The sequence below is a fragment of the Neoarius graeffei genome, chromosome 8, assembly GCF_027579695.1.
Source record: "Neoarius graeffei isolate fNeoGra1 chromosome 8, fNeoGra1.pri, whole genome shotgun sequence".
NCBI classification, from domain to species: Eukaryota; Metazoa; Chordata; class Actinopteri; order Siluriformes; family Ariidae; genus Neoarius; species Neoarius graeffei.
The window spans coordinates 84,076,608-84,095,322 of NC_083576.1; the positions used below are offsets into that span (position 1 = coordinate 84,076,608).

Genomic DNA, 18,715 nt, shown 5'->3' on the forward strand with positions numbered 1-18,715 from the left:
ACCGCCTAGTGGCCAGTGTTAGTAATTACCAGTCATACACACCGCCTAGTGGCCAGTGTTAGTAATTACCAGTCATACACACCGCATCGTGGCCAGTGTTAGTAATTACCAGTCATACACACCGCCTAGTGGCCAGTGTTAGTAATTGCCAGTCATACACACCGCCTAGTGGCCAGTGTTAGTAATTACCAGTCATACACACCGCCTAGTGGCCAGCATTAGTAATTACCAGTCATACACACCGCCTAGTGGTCAGTGTTAGTAATTACAGTCATACACACTGCCTCATGGCCAGTGTTAGTATATGCAGTCATACACACCGCCAAGTGGCCAGTGTTAGTAATTGCAGTCATGCACACCGCCTAGTGGCCAGTGTTAGTAATTACCAGTCATACACACCGCCTAGTGATCAGTGTTAGTAATTACCAGTCATACAAACCGCCTAGTGGCCAGTGTTAGTAATTACCAGTCACACAAACTGCCTCGTGGCCAGTGTTGGTAATTACCAGTCATACAAACCGCCTAGTGGCCAGTGTGAGTAATTACCAGTCATACACACCGCATTGTGGCCAGTGTTAGTAATTACTGTCATACACACCGCCTAGTGGCCAGTATTAGTAATTACCATCATACACACTGCCTAGTGGCCACTGTTAGTAATTACCAGTCATACACACCACCTCGTGGCCAGTGTTAGTAATTACCAGTCATACACACCGCATCGTGGCCAGTGTTAGTAATTACCAGTCATACACACCGCCTAGTGGCCAGTATTAGTAATTACCATCATACACACTGCCTAGTGGCCACTGTTAGTAATTACCAGTCATACACACCGCCTCGTGGCCAGTGTTAGTAATTACCAGTCATACACACCGCATCGTGGCCAGTGTTAGTAATTACCAGTCATACACACCGCCTAGTGGCCAGTATTAGTAATTACCATCATACACACTGCCTAGTGGCCACTGTTAGTAATTACAGTCATACACACCACCTCGTGGCCAGTGTTCGTAATTGCCAGTCATACACACCGCCTCATGGCCAGTGTTAGTAATTACCAGTAAATACAAACCGCCTAGTGGCCAGTGTTAGTAATTACCAGTCATACACACCGCCTCGTGGCCAGTATCAGTAATTACCAGTCATACACACCGCCTAGTGGCCAGTGCTAGCCAGTAAAGAAATAAAGCAAAAGAGACTGGCTATGATCGAAGATTCTACAACCCAGAAACAGATGGGAGCTCCACTTTTAGGCAGTGCCTAAATCTATATATTAGGTTCTGTGTGATTAACACAGTTTGAAGGCTGGCAGTGAAGCGAGGCAGGAAAAGACAAACACTGGTCAAACTTTAACATCATACTGTTATTGTTTTTGCAACACAAATCATTATTGAGCTTTACCTGTGAGGGATCAGGAGACTGAAACGTCCTAGAGGAGCACTGTCTGTCTCCAGCTGAACTCATCATAACAGCTCTACAAAAGATTATTATTATTAATACCATTAACAACAACGTGTTTCAGATTTCGATTATGTATAACTGTTCATGAATTTTTAAACCTCAACATTAATGCTTTTTATTGTGAAAAAGTTAAACAAAAACATGAAGCTACAAAATCTAGGTTAGTTAACTAAATCTATATGAATTGTTTTTATCTATTGTATATTCACGATTTTATATTCATCTCATCATCTGTAGCCGCTTTATCCTGTTCTACAGGGTCGCAGGCAAGCTGGAGCCTATCCCAGCTGACTACGGGCGAAAGGCGGGGCACACCCTGGACAAGTCGCCAGGTCATCACAGGGCTGACACATAGACACAGACAACCATTCACACTCACTTTCACACGTATGGTCAATTTAGAGTCACCAGTTAACCTAACCTGCATATCTTTGGACTGTGGGGGAAAACGGAGCACCAGGAAGAAACCCACGCGGACACGGGGAGAACATGCAAACTCCGCACAGAAAGGCCCTCGCCGGCCATGGGACTCGAACCTGGACCTTCTTGCTGTGAGGCGACTGTGCTAACCACTACACCACCATGCCATTTTGTTTGAAAACTTTCAAAGTTTGCAAATGAGCAAATTCCTTTGATGCATCCCGATAGGATTTTGATAGGATTTCTAGTGCTTTTTAAAAATTCTGTTGGAAAGTGTTTAGTGAGAGAGGTGTGTAGGTGCATTTAAGTAATTATTAAGTGATCTCATTAAATCAGTCTCATTAAATCTGAAGATTAATAATTAAATTGAATCAGTCTCATTTGAATCATACCATTGAATCATTTAAATTGAACCAGTCTCATATTATCATTAAATCACTCATGGAATCAGTCTCATTAATTAATACCATTAATTTTGGTGCTTAATAATAAATTACCAAACAGCTAAATTATGGTATATTCCAAATTATGATCACTTATCATATTACATAAATTATATGCACCTTTTTGAATTTTTTGGGAGATTGGGTACTTCAAAGATATTGGAACAGAAATAAAACACACAGTTTCAATAATAAATGAATTTATTATAACAAAGATAAAAATGGATAATAGCAGATTGAAATATATGCAAACAGTAATGTGTGTGTGTGTGGTGGAGGCCTAGCTTGGTTGCTAGCTAAGACAAAAGAATGTTATCCAAGTAGAACAAAAGGATTAGCACGTGTTGCTAATGTCTGTTGTGTGTGTGGCCTGTGTGTGTGAAAGGCCCTAGATTAGCCTCGTGTGGCTAAGCTAAGACAAAGGAATGCTAGCTAAGGATGGTGTGTCACCACGTGTGGTTTGAGAACAAAGGATTTAGCTCTGGTTGCTAGCTAAAAGTGTATTTGTGTGTGGGGGGGAGGACCCCACACACAGTGTTAGAGACAAAAGATTAGCTCTGTGTAGCTAACTCCACATGGTGGAGGCCTTGTGATCCCTTGAGACAATACAATTAGCCCTGGAGGCTAATGGAACAAAAGAATTAGCCGTGTGTTTAGCTAAGGTGTTTGTGAGGCCTGTGACCACGTGTTTCTAAGTAACAAAGGACTAGCCGGTAGTTAACCCACTAGCTCATAACAATACTGAATCCACTGAAATCTTGATGCGGTCAAGAGGTATAAGGAAATTAAGTATGTTAGTACGGAATAAAGAAGCATGCACAGCCTATCTAATAAACAATTGAGAGAACATAGAACAAAATAAATAAATTCAACACGCTGCGTGTTTAACAGTGTAACAAATAAACCTGGGTTTAAATTCACACTATTTCAATAAAAGCAAATTCCTAAGACTAGCTTTAATTATGCCCAAAAATGCCAAGTCTTACTTAGTATCCTGCCTCTAGCAAGATTATGAAGAGATGTTCCGAGACTTTTGGAGTTTCACCGTAGTGAAGCATGTGAGCCGCTTCTGTAGAAAGCGCAGAGAACTTCCTGGTCCGGCTCGTGGTCGCTCGTGATGAAAAGAAAGTCTCTGATTAAAGTGATATGCACAGCGCTTCAATCAGGAGGAATTCTGGTCGCTCCTAATTTTAAATGAACTGCTTTGAGCTGCAGTCGTACGTACTTAATGAATGAAACCGGTTGTAACTCACTGAGTTTAAAATCGCGCTATCTTAGAGTCTACCATGGCCAGTGGTAAACAAAGAAATCGCGCTAACTCGTGGATCTTGCAAGAAAGAAAGAAAAAGACGTCTTTTCGGGGTTTTGAGTTTACTCGCGGAGCGAGCAGCCTCTTTGTGTCTGCAGACCGCTGGTCCCGAGACGGAAAGAGGAAGAGCGGAAGTTTGTTCCATTATTTATGCCTTCAGAGAGGAAGTAACGTTGGTGATCCCACCCCACGTGACGCAGGTCAACGCGGAAGTTGGCTGATGGAAAATGTAGTTAAAAGAGACGGACCGTGTATTGTAGTTTTTAGACGGACTGTACCTACAATCCCCCTTTTGGTCTCAGGGGTATGATGGAGTCGTAGCACTGAGAGCACAGTACCGTACAGTCCACATGTCCGTAGTCCTTGAGGCAGCCTTGCTCTGCACAGTCCATGGTGTCCTGTGAAAACTGTGTAAACTCATGAGTTCCAGTAAGACAGTTGGAGGCAGAGGCATTTTGGGCATATAATCACTATAGGCATTTTGGGCATATAATCACTCTAGCTAACTAGGTCAAAGTCACATCTAAAAAAAAATTAAACATTAAACCTGAAACATGTAGTGTTTAATTTCCTATGCATAAAAACAAGAAAAGAGAAGAAATGAAGGAAGAAAAGAAGTATTAGTGTTTGGGTTGGCAAACCTAATCTTCTAGAAAGGTGATAGCAGCGGGTGGTCTGGCCAGAAAGCGTTCGCTACTGCGTCTAAAGCTGTCAGGGACGCAGACCATCTTATCCAGCTTGGCGTGTAGTGTTATGTATGCGTTGCCTGGGCAGACCCAGTGGATGTCTTTAGTGGAGGTGCACATCTCTAAGTCTTGTGGATTCATAAAAATGAGGATAGCACTGCCAAGACTACATGCCAGGTGTATTTGCGATGAATACACACTAGTAATAGCGGATTTTAGTATTTTATCTACCATGTTATACCGAAGGGTTATTACTTTATTGGGTTGGTGAGTCTGACTGTGAATGTTAGTGTACGCTTATGGGTGAGTGATGCGTACAAGCTAGGTGGACAGGATGGGCTTAGCTATCATCCACCCCCTTTTGGAGTGAGGACTGTTCAAAAGGTTTGATTCGATTATTATGGACCCATTGATACGAGAACGTTTGATTAGGTCTGGATGTCCTAATGCGATACGCGACGGGGAACGGTTTTCCCACGATCGAAAGGTCTCAACCAGGGTGGTAGGAACTTCTCTGAGATTCGGGCGTAGTAGGCCTTTTGTCCCTCTACGCTCGAATCGAGATTCTTTTGGGCACCTGTAAAGGTTGACTGTAGGTGGCGTTGTAGGTTGGCGACATGTTGATGTGCGGTGTATGCAATTGCAACGCTCATGTCCTCTGGTTTGTATAGGAGATGCGGTGGGAGAACCATCACCCGCCCAGTCATCATCCCAAAGGGTGTGACTTCAGTGGTGCAATGAGGGGTGGACCGAATGGCCCTTAGCACCAAGGGAAGTTTCACATCCCAATCTTTACCATGGTGGGTGACATACTTTCGCAGCATGCTCACAATGGTTTGAATGGTTCGTTCGACCTGACCAGAGAATTGAGGGTGGTATGCAATATGGAATTTCGCCTCGACGCCTAACATGTTCCACAGCGCAGCCATTACACCAGCAGTGAAATGGGTGCCTGTGTCTGAGTCGATGGATAGAGGGAGGTTTTTCAAGAATTGTGGCCACTAGGGGGAATCGCAATGTTGGGTGTTTCGACACCAGACTCGGTGTGCAAAGACATGAACTGAAGTTCATCGGAAATTTGATCTCGCGTGGCGCTTGGATGATCGGTGTTCGCACTAATCTCGTCGCAACGGGTTTGTGCATGTTTTGTGGGATCCAACAACGGTGGGGTTTTGTTTTTGTGTGAAGTTGACTAAGTTTATGTTGCAGGGCTTGGTTGGGATTGGGTCGCCTTGTGAGAGCCGTGTGTCTGAGAGGTGGTGGTGAAGACTTTAGCGCACGTGAGAGGCGCGTTTTGTGGGTTTGCCTTTACCACCGGGGGGGCCCTACATCCTGACCCTCGCCTGCTGTTTCAGAGGGATCTCCTTCCCCTTTCACGAGGTATACCCATGGTTCCTGGCCCAGTCATGCCAGCGAATAGCTTTTGTCATTTTTCTTGGGCTCTTTTGTTTTATCTGTTGAGGGGTCTGACCTCTCTTGTAACAGTTCTTCAATCTCAGCCAACTGGGCTTTTAAAGAATCCAGCTCTGAGCGGATCTTACCAGGTTGGTCTGAGTCACTGTGTTGTTCATCTCTGCCCCTACGTGGAGAGCTATGGTCGGAACGCTCCTGCCATTTCTGGCCAGAGCGAGGATGACAGCCTTGCTGCCAACCGCCTTGTTCCCTACGACCCTTTCCATGTGATGGGCGGTTGCCATAGTCACTGTGGACTTGCCCTCGGTCCCTCCTGGCCTTACCTTGCCGATTTCTCTGCTCACACTGGTGATGGCTCGGCAAGGGGAGGTTCGGACCGGGATTTCTCCAGGGGGGTCCCCCTTTTGGAGCTTCACCTCCTTCTAAGGCTAACGGGGGCTTGTCCTCACCCTGGAGACTAAGGACTCTGGGTTCATCGTCGTTTTCGTTTGCGGTTTTGACAATGGTCTTCCAGGTTATTTGGGCTAGTTGCCGAATTTCCCTCATCGAGTGGAAACCCTGTCGACACGCCAGTGCGACTTGAGTCCGCACGCTTGGGTGGAGGTTATGTAAGAAGAGGGATTTGAAACCTCTATCTTCTTCCAAGCCTGGTGCGCTACTACCCTGGAAGTAGGCGGTACGTAGCCGTCTATAATATTCACGAGGCGCCTCAGACCGTTTTTGTTTGATTTGTAATGCACACAATGTCGCGGAGGTTTCGTCCGTGTATGGCGCATATTCTTCCCTCATGTAATTGCAAAGTTTCGAATAACTATCGCGAATGTTTGGGGGTAGAGTCTCTAAAAGGGCACGAACGCTGCTACTGGAGGTCTTCCAGATCAGTTTAAGTTTCTCTCACGTTGTGGCGTTCGGCAGGTCCATCAGGCATCGGTCTATTTCTCGCAAATAACCATTCACATTTGTTCTTTGATTGTCGGGATCGAATCGTTCAACATCTTTGGCAAGTAGGTCAATTTGCCGTAAGCGAAGGGTTTGGTGCATGTCCTTGTGCGACCTTCTTGGCTCTTCTGAGCAGTCACTATCTAAGCTACTCTGGTGTTGCTCCCATTTCGCACTAGATTCATAGCCTGATTCATCCAAAGATGGATCAGGGGTACTGTAGCACAATGACCTGGGTGTGCTAGGGTTCTGGGCTCGGAATGAGCACAGTACGGCTCCACCCTGGCTAAACGACGAAGTCGTGTAGCGAGTTGATGGAGTTTGGCAGGTTGTCTGGTTCTCGACCAGGTCATCTACGGCGTCCGGTTCGGACACCTCTTCCCGCTCTGAGTTTCAGCGCATTGTTGGGGGTCTTTCAAGCCCCTCGCGCTCTTCTTGGGGGGGGGGGTCTGCTCCTCGGCAGCCCTCTTGGCAGCCATTTCGGCTTTCTCTAGCCCTTTGGCACAATCATCAAGAGAGGTTTTCAAGAGCTCACGCTCCCTATGCAAATTATTATTATCGGCTGCCAGCTCGGCGTTGCTGGTGGTCAGCCTTTCAACCTCTCCGTGGAGGCGTCTGATTTCTGAATCAGCATCTCGGAAATATGACAGGAATAGCTTATCTAGTGCCGATTGGACACTAATAGTTGTTTCTTTTGGATCTCTCATATGTTTATTCGAGTTATCTATGTTGTTTTGGCATTCACTCTTACTCGTGTTCCTAATGTTTGCCTTTTCGGAGGTAGAGCAGTGAATGAGGTCTGCGATGACCTCAGGGAGGGACACGTCTTGAGCGTTGTCTTCAATTTCTGAGACACGAGGGGATGCCATTGTGCTTAGGCTGGATATTGTGTAATTAATCAATGAGTTAATTTATTAATTAATCGTTATTAATTAATATTAACTACGTAATTAATTAATTAAGGTGTTTTGTTTGGAAATGCTATCTCTAAGTTATGAATAGGTTATGAGTATTTGGTGATATGGTTATCACACTACTGTTAACCGTTTAACACACCTGGGGATATACCTTAGCAATTGCTGAATCAAACTGATAGTTTATTTGTTGTTGCAACAATATTCAAGAAGTCAACAAACCAATCTCCTTACATGGGGCACCAATTTAACTGTAGGTGCATTTAAGTAATTATTAAGTGATCTCATGAAATCAGTCTCATTAAATCTGAAGGTTAATAATTAAATTGAATCAGTCTCATTTGAATCATACCATTGAATCATTTAAATTGAACCAGTCTCATATTATCATTAAATCACTCATGGAATCAGTCTCATTAATTAATACCATTAATTTTGGTGCTTAATAATAAGTTACCAAACAGCTAAATTATGGTATATTCCAAATTATGATCACTTATCATATTACATAAATTATATGCACCTTTTTGAATTCTTTGGGAGATTGGGGACTTCAAAGATATTGGAACACAAATTAAAAAACACAGTTTCAATAATAAATGAATTTATTATAACAAAGATAAAAACAGCGGTCTCAAAAGTAGCCGGTCACCGGCGGCAAATCGCCGGCTATGGCTTGTTATGCCGCCGGCTATTGTCAGTCGAGTCACAAAATTTAATATTAAATATTTCTGACAGCAAAAAAAGTTGTGAACATAAATTACATCCACTATGTCATGTATGTCCGTTGCCGCGTCAACTGTGTTTACATCCTCGACACGAGTGCAGCCATTACTGCCACCTGTGTTGCCAGATTGTGTTTACATCCTCGACACGAGTGCAGCCATTACTGCCGCCTGTGTTGCCAGATTGCGCGTTTTCCCGCCCAATTTGGGCGGTTTTAAGTGCATTTTGGCGGGTTTTGAACATATTTTGGGCTGTAAAACGTCAGCAGTATCTGGCAACATATTTTTTTACTTAATACAAGAAATTAATGGATGCCAACGTTTTTGCCAAAATGGTATTTTATTTTCCATTGTTTAGGCAGCTTCAGCATCATACTGTGAGATTCTGTTCAAATTGTTTTTTTCTTCCATGAAGCCTGAGCCATTTATTTTATTAGTTTATAATTATTGTTTAATTTAGTCTTCAGGAGAGACTGCCTGCACACAGCACTAGTATTAATAGTTTTTTTTCTTACATGAAAGCTGAGGCATTTGTATTATATTTTAAGGTAACTTCATGTTGTGCTGTGAGGTTCTATGCACTTTAACTTTTGAACCAACAGGAGCATTTGGATAAGTAAAGCCTATTTTTCTGCATTTTTGTAGTCCTGGTAATCTTTTATATTGGTAAAGTTGTTTATAGGACCATTTCTCAGTGTCTGTTTTTTTAATCAATAGTTTTTCAGTCATAACTTAATATTTAACATATCACTCAATTTTAAACAACCCCTGCGCCTCCCCCATAGTCTCCAAAATTTCTGTGGGAAACACTGGCGTGTGTAACAACGCTAATCAAGCTTAAGCTAGACGACCCGCCTCAAATACCCATCCCGGGTAAATGTTATCCCAATTTTAGATGGCCTGTTCCAAACCATCCCGCCCCATGAAAAATTCGTACTTGCATATCTATCTATCTATCTATCTATCTATCTATCTATCTATCTATCTATCTATCTATCCCTGCACGCTTTGCGTGCATTATGTCTGCCGCTGGCAGACATTTTACCATTTTGCACCCTGCTGTAAATTATTTGTACCCTGCTATTCTCCCAAACTTTGAAGCCCCTGTAAAAATGGATAATAGCAGATTGAAATATATACAAACAGTGATGTGTGTGTGGTGGAGGCCTAGCTTGGTTGCTAGCTAAGACAAAAGAATGTTATCCAAGTAGAACAAAAGGATTAGCATGTGTTGCTAATGTGTGCTTGTGTGTGTGGCCTGTGTGTGTGAAAGGCCCTAGATTAGCCTCGTGTGGCTAAGCTAATACAAAGGAATGCTAGCTAAGGTGTGTTTGAGCGTGGCCTGGTGACCACGTGTTTGTGTGTGCTTAGATTAACCTTCTGTGGCTAAGCTAAGACAAAGGAATGCGTGTCACCACGTGTGGTTTGAGAACAAAAGGATTTAGCTCTGGTTGCTAGCTAAAGGTGTATCTGTGTGTGGGGGGGGGGGACCCCACACAGTGTTAGAGACAAAAGATTAACTCTGTGTAGCTAACTCCACGTGGTGGAGGCCTTGTGATCCCTTGAGACAATACAATTAGCCCTGGAGGCTAATGGAACAAAAGAATTAGCCGTGTGTTTAGCTAAGGTGTTTGTGAGGCCTGTGACCACGTGTTTCTAAGTAACAAAGGACTAGCCGGTAGTTAACCCACTAGCTCATAACAATACTGAATCCACTGAAATCTTGATGCGATCAAGAGGTATAAGGAAATTAAGTATGTTAGTACGGAATAAAGAAGCATGCACAGCCTATCTAATAAACAATTGAGAGAACATAGAACAAAATAAATAAATTCAACACGCTGCGTGTTTAACAGTGTAACAAATAAACCTGGGTTTAAATTCACACTATTTCAATAAAAGCAAATTCCTAAGACTAGCTTTAATTATGCCCAAAAATGCCAAGTCTTACTTAATATCCTGCCTCTAGCAAGATTATGAAGAGATGTTCCGAGACTTTTGGAGTTTCACCGTAGTGAAGCATGTGAGCCGCTTCTGTAGAAAGCGCAGAGAACTTCCTGGTCCGGCTCGTGGTTGCTCATGATGAAAAGAAAGTCTCTGATTAAAGTGATATGCACAGCGCTTCAATCAGGAGGAATTCTGGTCGCTCCTAATTTTAAATGAACTGCTTTGAGCTGCAGTCGTACGTACTTAATGAATGAAACCGGTTGTAACTCACTGAGTTTAAAATCGCGCTATCTTAGAGTCTACCATGGCCAGTGGTAAACAAAGAAATCGCGCTAACTCGTGGATCTTGCAAGAAAGAAAGAAAAAGACGTCTTTTCGGGGTTTTGAGTTTACTCGCGGAGCGAGGAGCCTCTTTGTGTCTGCAGACCGCTGGTCCCGAGACGGAAAGAGGAAGAGCGGAAGTTTGTTCCATTATTTATGCCTTCAGAGAGGAAGTAACGTTGGTGATCCCACCCCGCGTGACGCAGGTCAACGCAGAAGTTGGCTGATGGGAAATATAGTTAAAAGAGACAGACCGTGTATTGTAGTTCTTAGACGGACTGTACCTACAGATGCATTTTAGTCGTACTAAGACAGCACAGTATTTCTTCAATTGTTACTATTTTGGTCAAATCTTATTAAAATTTAATTTATATATATGATATAGTTCTCTGTATTTTTACATGAGCTTACACAAGGAAAACACATTTGATGCAATCCAATAATACTTTCATTCACTGTGACTATTTTAAGAAATGATAAACATTCTTCTACAGCAGTGATTCTCAAACTGTGGTACACCAAAGAATCACTTAATTAAATATAAAGTCCAAGTCCACTATTCTGTCCTATGGTACACCCGTAGCCAAAGCACAGGAAGCTTCATATTGTGCCAGCCTCCTGATCGCCAGAGCCGGTAAGCCACACACAATCGGGGAACTGCTGTGTTTACCATTAGCCAAAGAGATGACACGTATCATGCTTAATGCTTTTCCTCACTTTTGTTTCATTCTTAATCTTAATGTTCTTCCTCTGTTTGTGGGTGTGTGTTTCTGTTTCAGAAAGCAGTCACTGGAGTTAAGAAACGGCAAGAACTGCAGCTATGCATAGCCTGTTTAGATTTTTTTCAAGTACATCAAGTACAGTACTTTTTTTTTTACTTCACATTTAAGTACAGTACAGTTATTTAACTTAAGTACATTTTCATTTAATCTTTAAGAACTGTCTTTTAATATTTATTTTAGGACAATGTTTATTTCACTTTTATGTGCAATTAATTTTATTTGATTCATTATTTAAGTACAGTGTTTTATTTTCTTATATTTAAACACAGTGTTACTGTTCAAAGTACTGTGTGTAATGTTACAGTGGCCAACAATATTAAATATACTTGTTAAATAAAACCTCCGCTTTGTTTTTAATGAATACTTAGGCCTACTACGCTACTGTATTTTAATGTTGGTCATTATGGTGGTACTTGGAGAGCCAAGTATTTTCTGAGGTGGTACTTGGTGAAAAAAGTTTGAGAACCACTGTTCTACAGCATCACTTGTGTTATTTTCTGTGGGTCTCTGTATGTATACAATATTCAGGCAGGAGATTTTTCAGCTCAAAATCTGATTCAAGACTTCCCTTTCATTGTTAATAAAATTCAAGATGAGTATTATTTCAGATTTTTCACTCTGAAATATCTTTACACTCTGAAATATTTTTTGTTTGTCTGTTAGCAACATTACGGAAAAAGTTATGAACGGATTGCTCTGAAATTTTTTTCCAGAGGTGTGACTGGGTACAAGTAACAATCCATTACATTTTGGTGGTGATCCAGATCACCTTCTGGATCCAGGATTTTTTTAAAGGATTCTTTATCATTGCGAGATAGGCCCATTGTTGGAATTTTTGCATATAACTCCATAACAAATGACCAGAGTGTTTGGTAAAATCACACAAAAGGATCTCCATGAGTTCTATAAAGTATCAAAGTTTGATCCGGATCCAGACAAAATTCTGGATACTATGATCCAGAAAACACAAAAATGAGGGGGTTGTTAGAATTTTTAACGCTGTAAGGCAGGGGTGTCAAACCTGATCCATAAAGGGCCTTGTGGCTGCAGGTTTTCATTCCAGCCATGCAGCAGCACCCTGATTTGGCTTATTCAATCAACTGACACACCCACCCTTTAATCAAGGGTGGGTGTGGCTGCAAGTATTTGACTGTGTGAAGACAGTTCAGTTGATTGAATGAGCCAAGTCAGGTGTGCTGCTGCATGGCTGGAATGAAAACCTGCAGCCACAAGGCCCTTTATGGATCAGGTTTGACACCCCTGCTGTAAGGTAACAAATGAAGATACAGACATGCAACCAACACCAAATTGTAGCCAAGACTCTGCTGAATCAGTAGTATGTCAACGGATTTGATGTATCTTCAATAGCTACGGAGCTCGATCCAGAAGAAAACCGCCATTATGGAAATATCATTTTCTTGCGAATAACTTTTGAAGTAATAGTGATACAAGCATGATTCCAAATGCTATGGGTATGTTTTCATGGTCAATGAGTACAATAATGTTGCCAGTTGTAACCTATTGGTATATAACTTTTGAATAAGACGAATAAATTAATTTTTTTTTCATTTTTCTATGACTTTTTATCTCACACATATGACACAATATCTCATATGTGAGAATTAGTATCTCATTTTAGGTGCAAGTCTCAATATGTGGTGAAATCAGCTGCTTGGCGGAGGTCTGCGCTCTCCGAGTGCTTTCCTAGTTACTATTGTGGTTAAATCTTATTAAAATTTAATTTAATTTATTTATATATATAATATTATAATTCTCTTTATTTTTACATGAGCTTACAGAAGGAAAACACATTTGATGCAATCCAATAATACTTTCATTCACTGTGACTATTTTAAGAAATGATAAACATTCTTCTACAGCATCACTTGTTATTTTCTGTGGATCTCTGTATGTATACAGTATTCAGGCAGGAGATTTTTCAGCTCAAAATCTAATTCAAGACTTCCCTTTCATTGTTATTATATTAAAATTCAAGATGAGTATTATTTCAGATTTTTCACTCTGAGCTCTCTCAGGCCTGACACATGAATCCCATCACCTACAGTAACTGATAGAACAATATCAACAATTCAAAAACTCTTTAATTGTATAAATCTGAAATGGTTTGCAATTAATTGGGATCCACTGTTTTTATCGCTTCAGCCGCGCATCAGACCCTCGGCCAACTGAAAACGTCTTTAACGCACTTTTCTCCCCTAGGAGAGTTTTGAAAAGCATTCTCTCATACTGAATGTAGTGGACTTGAACAATGGACACCCATTTGGGATTCGACCTCACAGCTTTATTTTAACTTACCTCAGGGTTTAAAGCGCAATGAATCTTCAAACGTAAGCAAAACAATGCAGTTCTATTCTTAATTGTACCAGATATAACCTCCACTGGAAATTTTATTCGAAATATTTAATATAATGATGATTGGCGCTGTTATCTTCAGATTTTCCAGCAAGATACATACAGAGGCTTTTTCTTCTCCAATGTTCTCTGGCGGTTGGAGGAGGACCGAGGCGCTTTAGTGCCCCCACCTGGTCTACTACTTTATTAATTGATAAAGCGTATTTAAACACATCACATCAATATAAATAAAACATATAAATACAAGTAATATAAAACTTATAAAATAAATTAATAAAATAAATAAAACTAAAATTCAAGGCTAGCATACAGGGACGAGGTGGAGCGGCTGTCAGAGTGGTGCAAAGTCAGCAATCTGCTCCTCAACACCACCAAAACAAAGGAGCTGGTTATTCATCTCATCTCATTATCTGTAGCCGCTTTATCCTGTTCTACAGGGTCGCAGGCAAGCTGGAGCCTATCCCAGCTGACTATGGGCGAAAGGTGGGGTACACCCTGGACAAGTCGCCAGGTCATCACAGGGCTGACACATAGACACAGACAACCATTCACACTCACACCTACGGTCAATTTAGAGTCACCAGTTAACCTAACCTGCATGTCTTTGGACTGTGGGGGAAACCGGAGCACCCGGAGGAAACCCACACGGACACGGGGAGAACATGCAAACTCCGCACAGAAAGGCCCTCGTCGGCCATGGGGATCAAACCCGGACCTTCTTGCTGTGAGGCGACAGCGCTAACCACTACACCACCGCACCGCCAATATAAAACTTATGAAATAAATAAATAAAATTAAAGTTCAAGGCTAGCATACAGGGACGAGGTGGAGCAGCTGTCAGAGTGGTGCAAAGTCAACAATCTGCTCCTCAGCACCACCAAAACAAAGGAGCTGGTTATTGACTTTAGGAAAAACAAAGCTGACATCCAGCCACTCATCATCAACGGGGCCTGTGTGGAGAGGGTCCCGGTGTTCAGGTGTTCATTTTCCTCAATAAATAAATGACCAAGTATAATATTTTTGTCTCATTTGTTTAACTGGGCTCTCTTTATCTACTTTTAGGACTTGTGTGAAATATAGAAAATTCTAAAGGGTTCACAAACTGTCAAGCACCACTGTATGTCCACCGATGGAATTCAGCAGCAGCGTGACAGGTCGAGAACCTGCAGCGGGTCAGGATTTGCAGTGGGAGCTCTCGTGGAAAAAGGTGTTTCTTTGTCATCGTCTTCATTGCAGGCCTTGTTGCCTGGAGATAGAGGGGAGAGAGGAATCAGCAAGCTTTTGGATCTCAGAGAGCACTGACCACTTTGGTTGCAGCACTGATTTGTACTCCCCTTGCTGCTGAAGGAGAGCAGAGAGTGGCATCACTTGAGTGGAGTCAGCTGTGTGTGTAGTTCTCAGGCTTCAACCAGTGACCACGCTACATGTGGCGGTCCAAAACAGAGGTGCTGAAATGGTGTCGTCTCTTCAGGGCAGCAGGGTGAGGAGCAACACAGAGAGATGCTGGAGGATTTCTTGAGTTACTGCCACAGATCATAAAACGCATCTTACACACAGTACTTGGTTAAATCTATAACACCAACCATATTAATTGCTGTTTTAAGAAAGCAAATCATCAATGTTAGCGCTTTCTCCAATGTTGAATGAATTAATTTATTTATTTTATTTCGAACATGTATAAAAAATTGTATGTAACTATTTGTACATACAAAAGAAAGAAAACGAGAAATAAAAAAATAAATAAAATAACAAAGAGCTAAGACATTACAAAACATCGCACATTGTTCAAAAAAGGAGTGGGAAGAAGTACAATACTTTTTTAATTTCCCACCCCTTTTTAACTACCCCGAAATCCAAACTACATTGTGTGGCAGCGGGGGCGTGGTCAAGCATCGGTCTGTGACAGGAGGGCGGAGTCAGGGAAGGTAAGTGGCAGAATCACTACACCTGTCGTTAATTGATGTTTGTGTGTCTTCCCAGTGACCGCGCCCTATGTAAGGAGAGAGCGAGAGCAGAGGGAGCTCTCTCCACAACCAGACGGCTGATGTGTGTGTGTGTGTGTGTGTGAGAGAGAGAGTAAATGAACGCTGAAAAGCTGAATAAAGAGAGTTTTGTGAAATCAGTTCTGTCCTGCCGTCCTTCTGTGCTCCACCCACATACACGAACTGCTACACATTGATACACCTATAAAAATATATACCATATATACACTTCATGAATATCTATATAAATATATAATTACAAAAATATATACTGCATACCATATATATACACTACATACCATATATATACACACACACTTCATAAATATCTATAAAAATATTTAATTCCAAAAATAAATATATACTACATACCATATATACACTTCATAAATATCTATATAAATATATAATTTTACACACACACATATATATACACACACACATGTGTGTGTATATATATACACACATACATATATACACATATACACACATATATATATACATAAATATCTATATATATATACACATACATATATACATACATATATATATATACACACACACATATATACACACATACATATATACACATACATATATATATACACATATATACACATATATATACATATGTATATATATATGTGTATATATGTATGTATATATGTATATATATGTGTGTATATATGTATGTGTGTGTGTATATATATATATATATACACACACAGACATACACATATGTATATATATATATGTGTATGTCTGTGTGTGTATGTATATATATATATATATATATATATACACACATACATATATACACATATATATATATACACACACACACACATATATATATATATATAGGGGGGGCCCATTCAGAGCATTTTGTCCCGGGCCCAGCCAAAGCTGTCAGCAGCCCTGCCTATAAATATAAATATATAAACTATCCCCATAAATAAATATATACCATATATTCCATATACTAAGTTAGTTCTAATATAACAATCAACCCTATTCTATTTATCCCTCATCATCCTCCGTTAACATACTTCCTCTTCTATATACTTGTGTAAAATATTTTTTGTACCTTTTTTTAAACAGATTTATATTTGCACTTTGTTTTATTTCTGTCTCCAGTCTGTTCCATAAAGTCACCCCACAGCTCGATACGCACATGTTTTTCATATTTGTTCGAACCTTTGGTTTTTTAAAATTTAGGTCGTCCCTTAGATTATATCCCCCTCTCTCTCACTAAACATTCCTTGTATATTTTTTGGCAATAGATTATTTCTCGCTTTGTACATTATTTGTGCTGTTCTGAATTTGACCAGATCCATAAATTTCAACATGTGTGATTTTATGAATAGTGAGTTTGTGTGATCTCTGTATCCTGTTTTGTTTATTGTCCTTATTGCTCTTTTCTGTATTGTACATATCGGCTGCAGAGTGGTTTTGTAGGTGTTTCCCCAGACTTCGACACAGTAAGTCAGATATGGAAAAAATAATGAGTAATATAGAGGATGCAAAGATTTGCAATCAAGAATGTTTTGTTTTCCACAGAATTGCCGAGCACTTTGCCAGTTTTGCTCGTATGTATCCTAAATGAGGTTTCCAGCAGACTTCATGATCCAAAATCACACCAAGAAATTTAATTTCCTGTACCATTTCTATCTTAGTATTGTCTATTATCAATTATTATATATTTTTAAACAAGTATATAGAAGAGGAAGTATGTTAACGGAGGATGATGAGGGATAAATAGAATAGGGTTGATTGTTATATTAGAACTAACTTAGTATATGGTATATATTTATTTATGGGGATAGTTTATATATTTATAGGGATACGTATGTAGTAGATATTTATTTTTGTAACGATATATTTATGTAGATATTTATGAATAGATGTTAATCAGTAACCTTGCTGTTAAGCTATTCACTGTTGTCTATTCTTACTGCTGTGCTGCAATTACAGTTCAAAATTTTACATGAATCTTAGAATACAACCAATAGCCTCTCAGGCCTGTAACTCTTAATTCAATTTAAGTACCTTTTCATGAGCTTTACATGCTCTGACACAACAAACAAAAGGTGCGCTTGCAGGACTTAATTTCCACTCTGCACATCAAATGTCCAAAGGGGGATAATAACATTATTGCAACTTGCAAATTACCACTTTCAAGGACCCTTGAATACAGCATTAGACACTGGTTCAACCCACAACATGTAGAAGAAATTCAGGAGGTTCCACCAATTCAAGGATTACACAGTGATCAGCTGTCGACATCATCATCGGCTGTCCATTGCAAGCAATGATGACTGCTTCATTAGGATGCACAAATGGGCCGCGAGGCCCGCACCAGAGTGACAGAGTCACCCGGAGTGGTGGCATGGATGGCCCGGCCTTGTGAGTTCTCACATACTATTCTGCTCTCCTAACGAAACGCATTGCACAATAAGGTAAGACAAACTATGTCGTGCCTCAATCGTGTTGTCTCTCTGGACCTCCAAACCTGATGCCAAGGGGTGCACAAAAGTACCACAAACCTGACGGCTTTGGAAGTTGCCCCACAGTAACAACTGACTTGGCAAGTGATGCCATCCATCGGAAGAGTGACTCTTCCGCATGCCATCTGATGGTGTGCCATTGACTCTGTTGGGTTCATCTGTCACACTGCACTGAAAAGGACCCTGCTGCCAGCACCTTATTTCAGCTGTAACATTAAAACCATTGACAGGTGAACTGAATAGCATTAACTCATTACAATGGCACTTGTCAAGGAGTGGGATGACTACAACTTGCCAAGTTGTTGTGTTGGAAGCAGGAAACAATGGGAAAACTTAAGGATCTGAGCGACTTTGACAAGGGCCAAACTGCAATAGCTAGACGACTGGGTCAGAGCATCTCCAAAATAGCAGATCTTATGGAGTGCTCCCAGTGTGCAGGGGTTAGTACATCCCAAAATTGGTCAAAAGGAGGACACCTGGTAAACCTGCA

At 40.9% G+C, this 18,715-nt stretch overlaps 1 protein-coding gene across 3 annotated transcripts in view; it reads right to left on the reverse strand.

The window, feature by feature from the left end:
* Positions 1–18,715, reverse strand: part of LOC132890970 (histone-lysine N-methyltransferase PRDM9-like) — a 61,525-nt gene that overhangs the window by 30,592 nt on the left and 12,218 nt on the right. Inside the window, exons 2-3 of one of the 3 annotated variants that reach the window (XM_060928384.1) lie at positions 14,850–15,259; positions 1,405–1,477 (exon numbers count right to left, since the gene is read on the reverse strand). In XM_060928384.1, the coding sequence (XP_060784367.1) occupies positions 1,405–1,470 (66 nt within the window). In that variant the 5' untranslated portion in view covers positions 1,471–1,477; positions 14,850–15,259. Of the gene's footprint in view, positions 1–1,404; positions 1,478–13,679; positions 13,853–14,849; positions 15,260–18,715 lie in introns of those variants that run through there. The other 2 variants (XM_060928383.1, XM_060928386.1) reach the window with 2 other exon arrangements.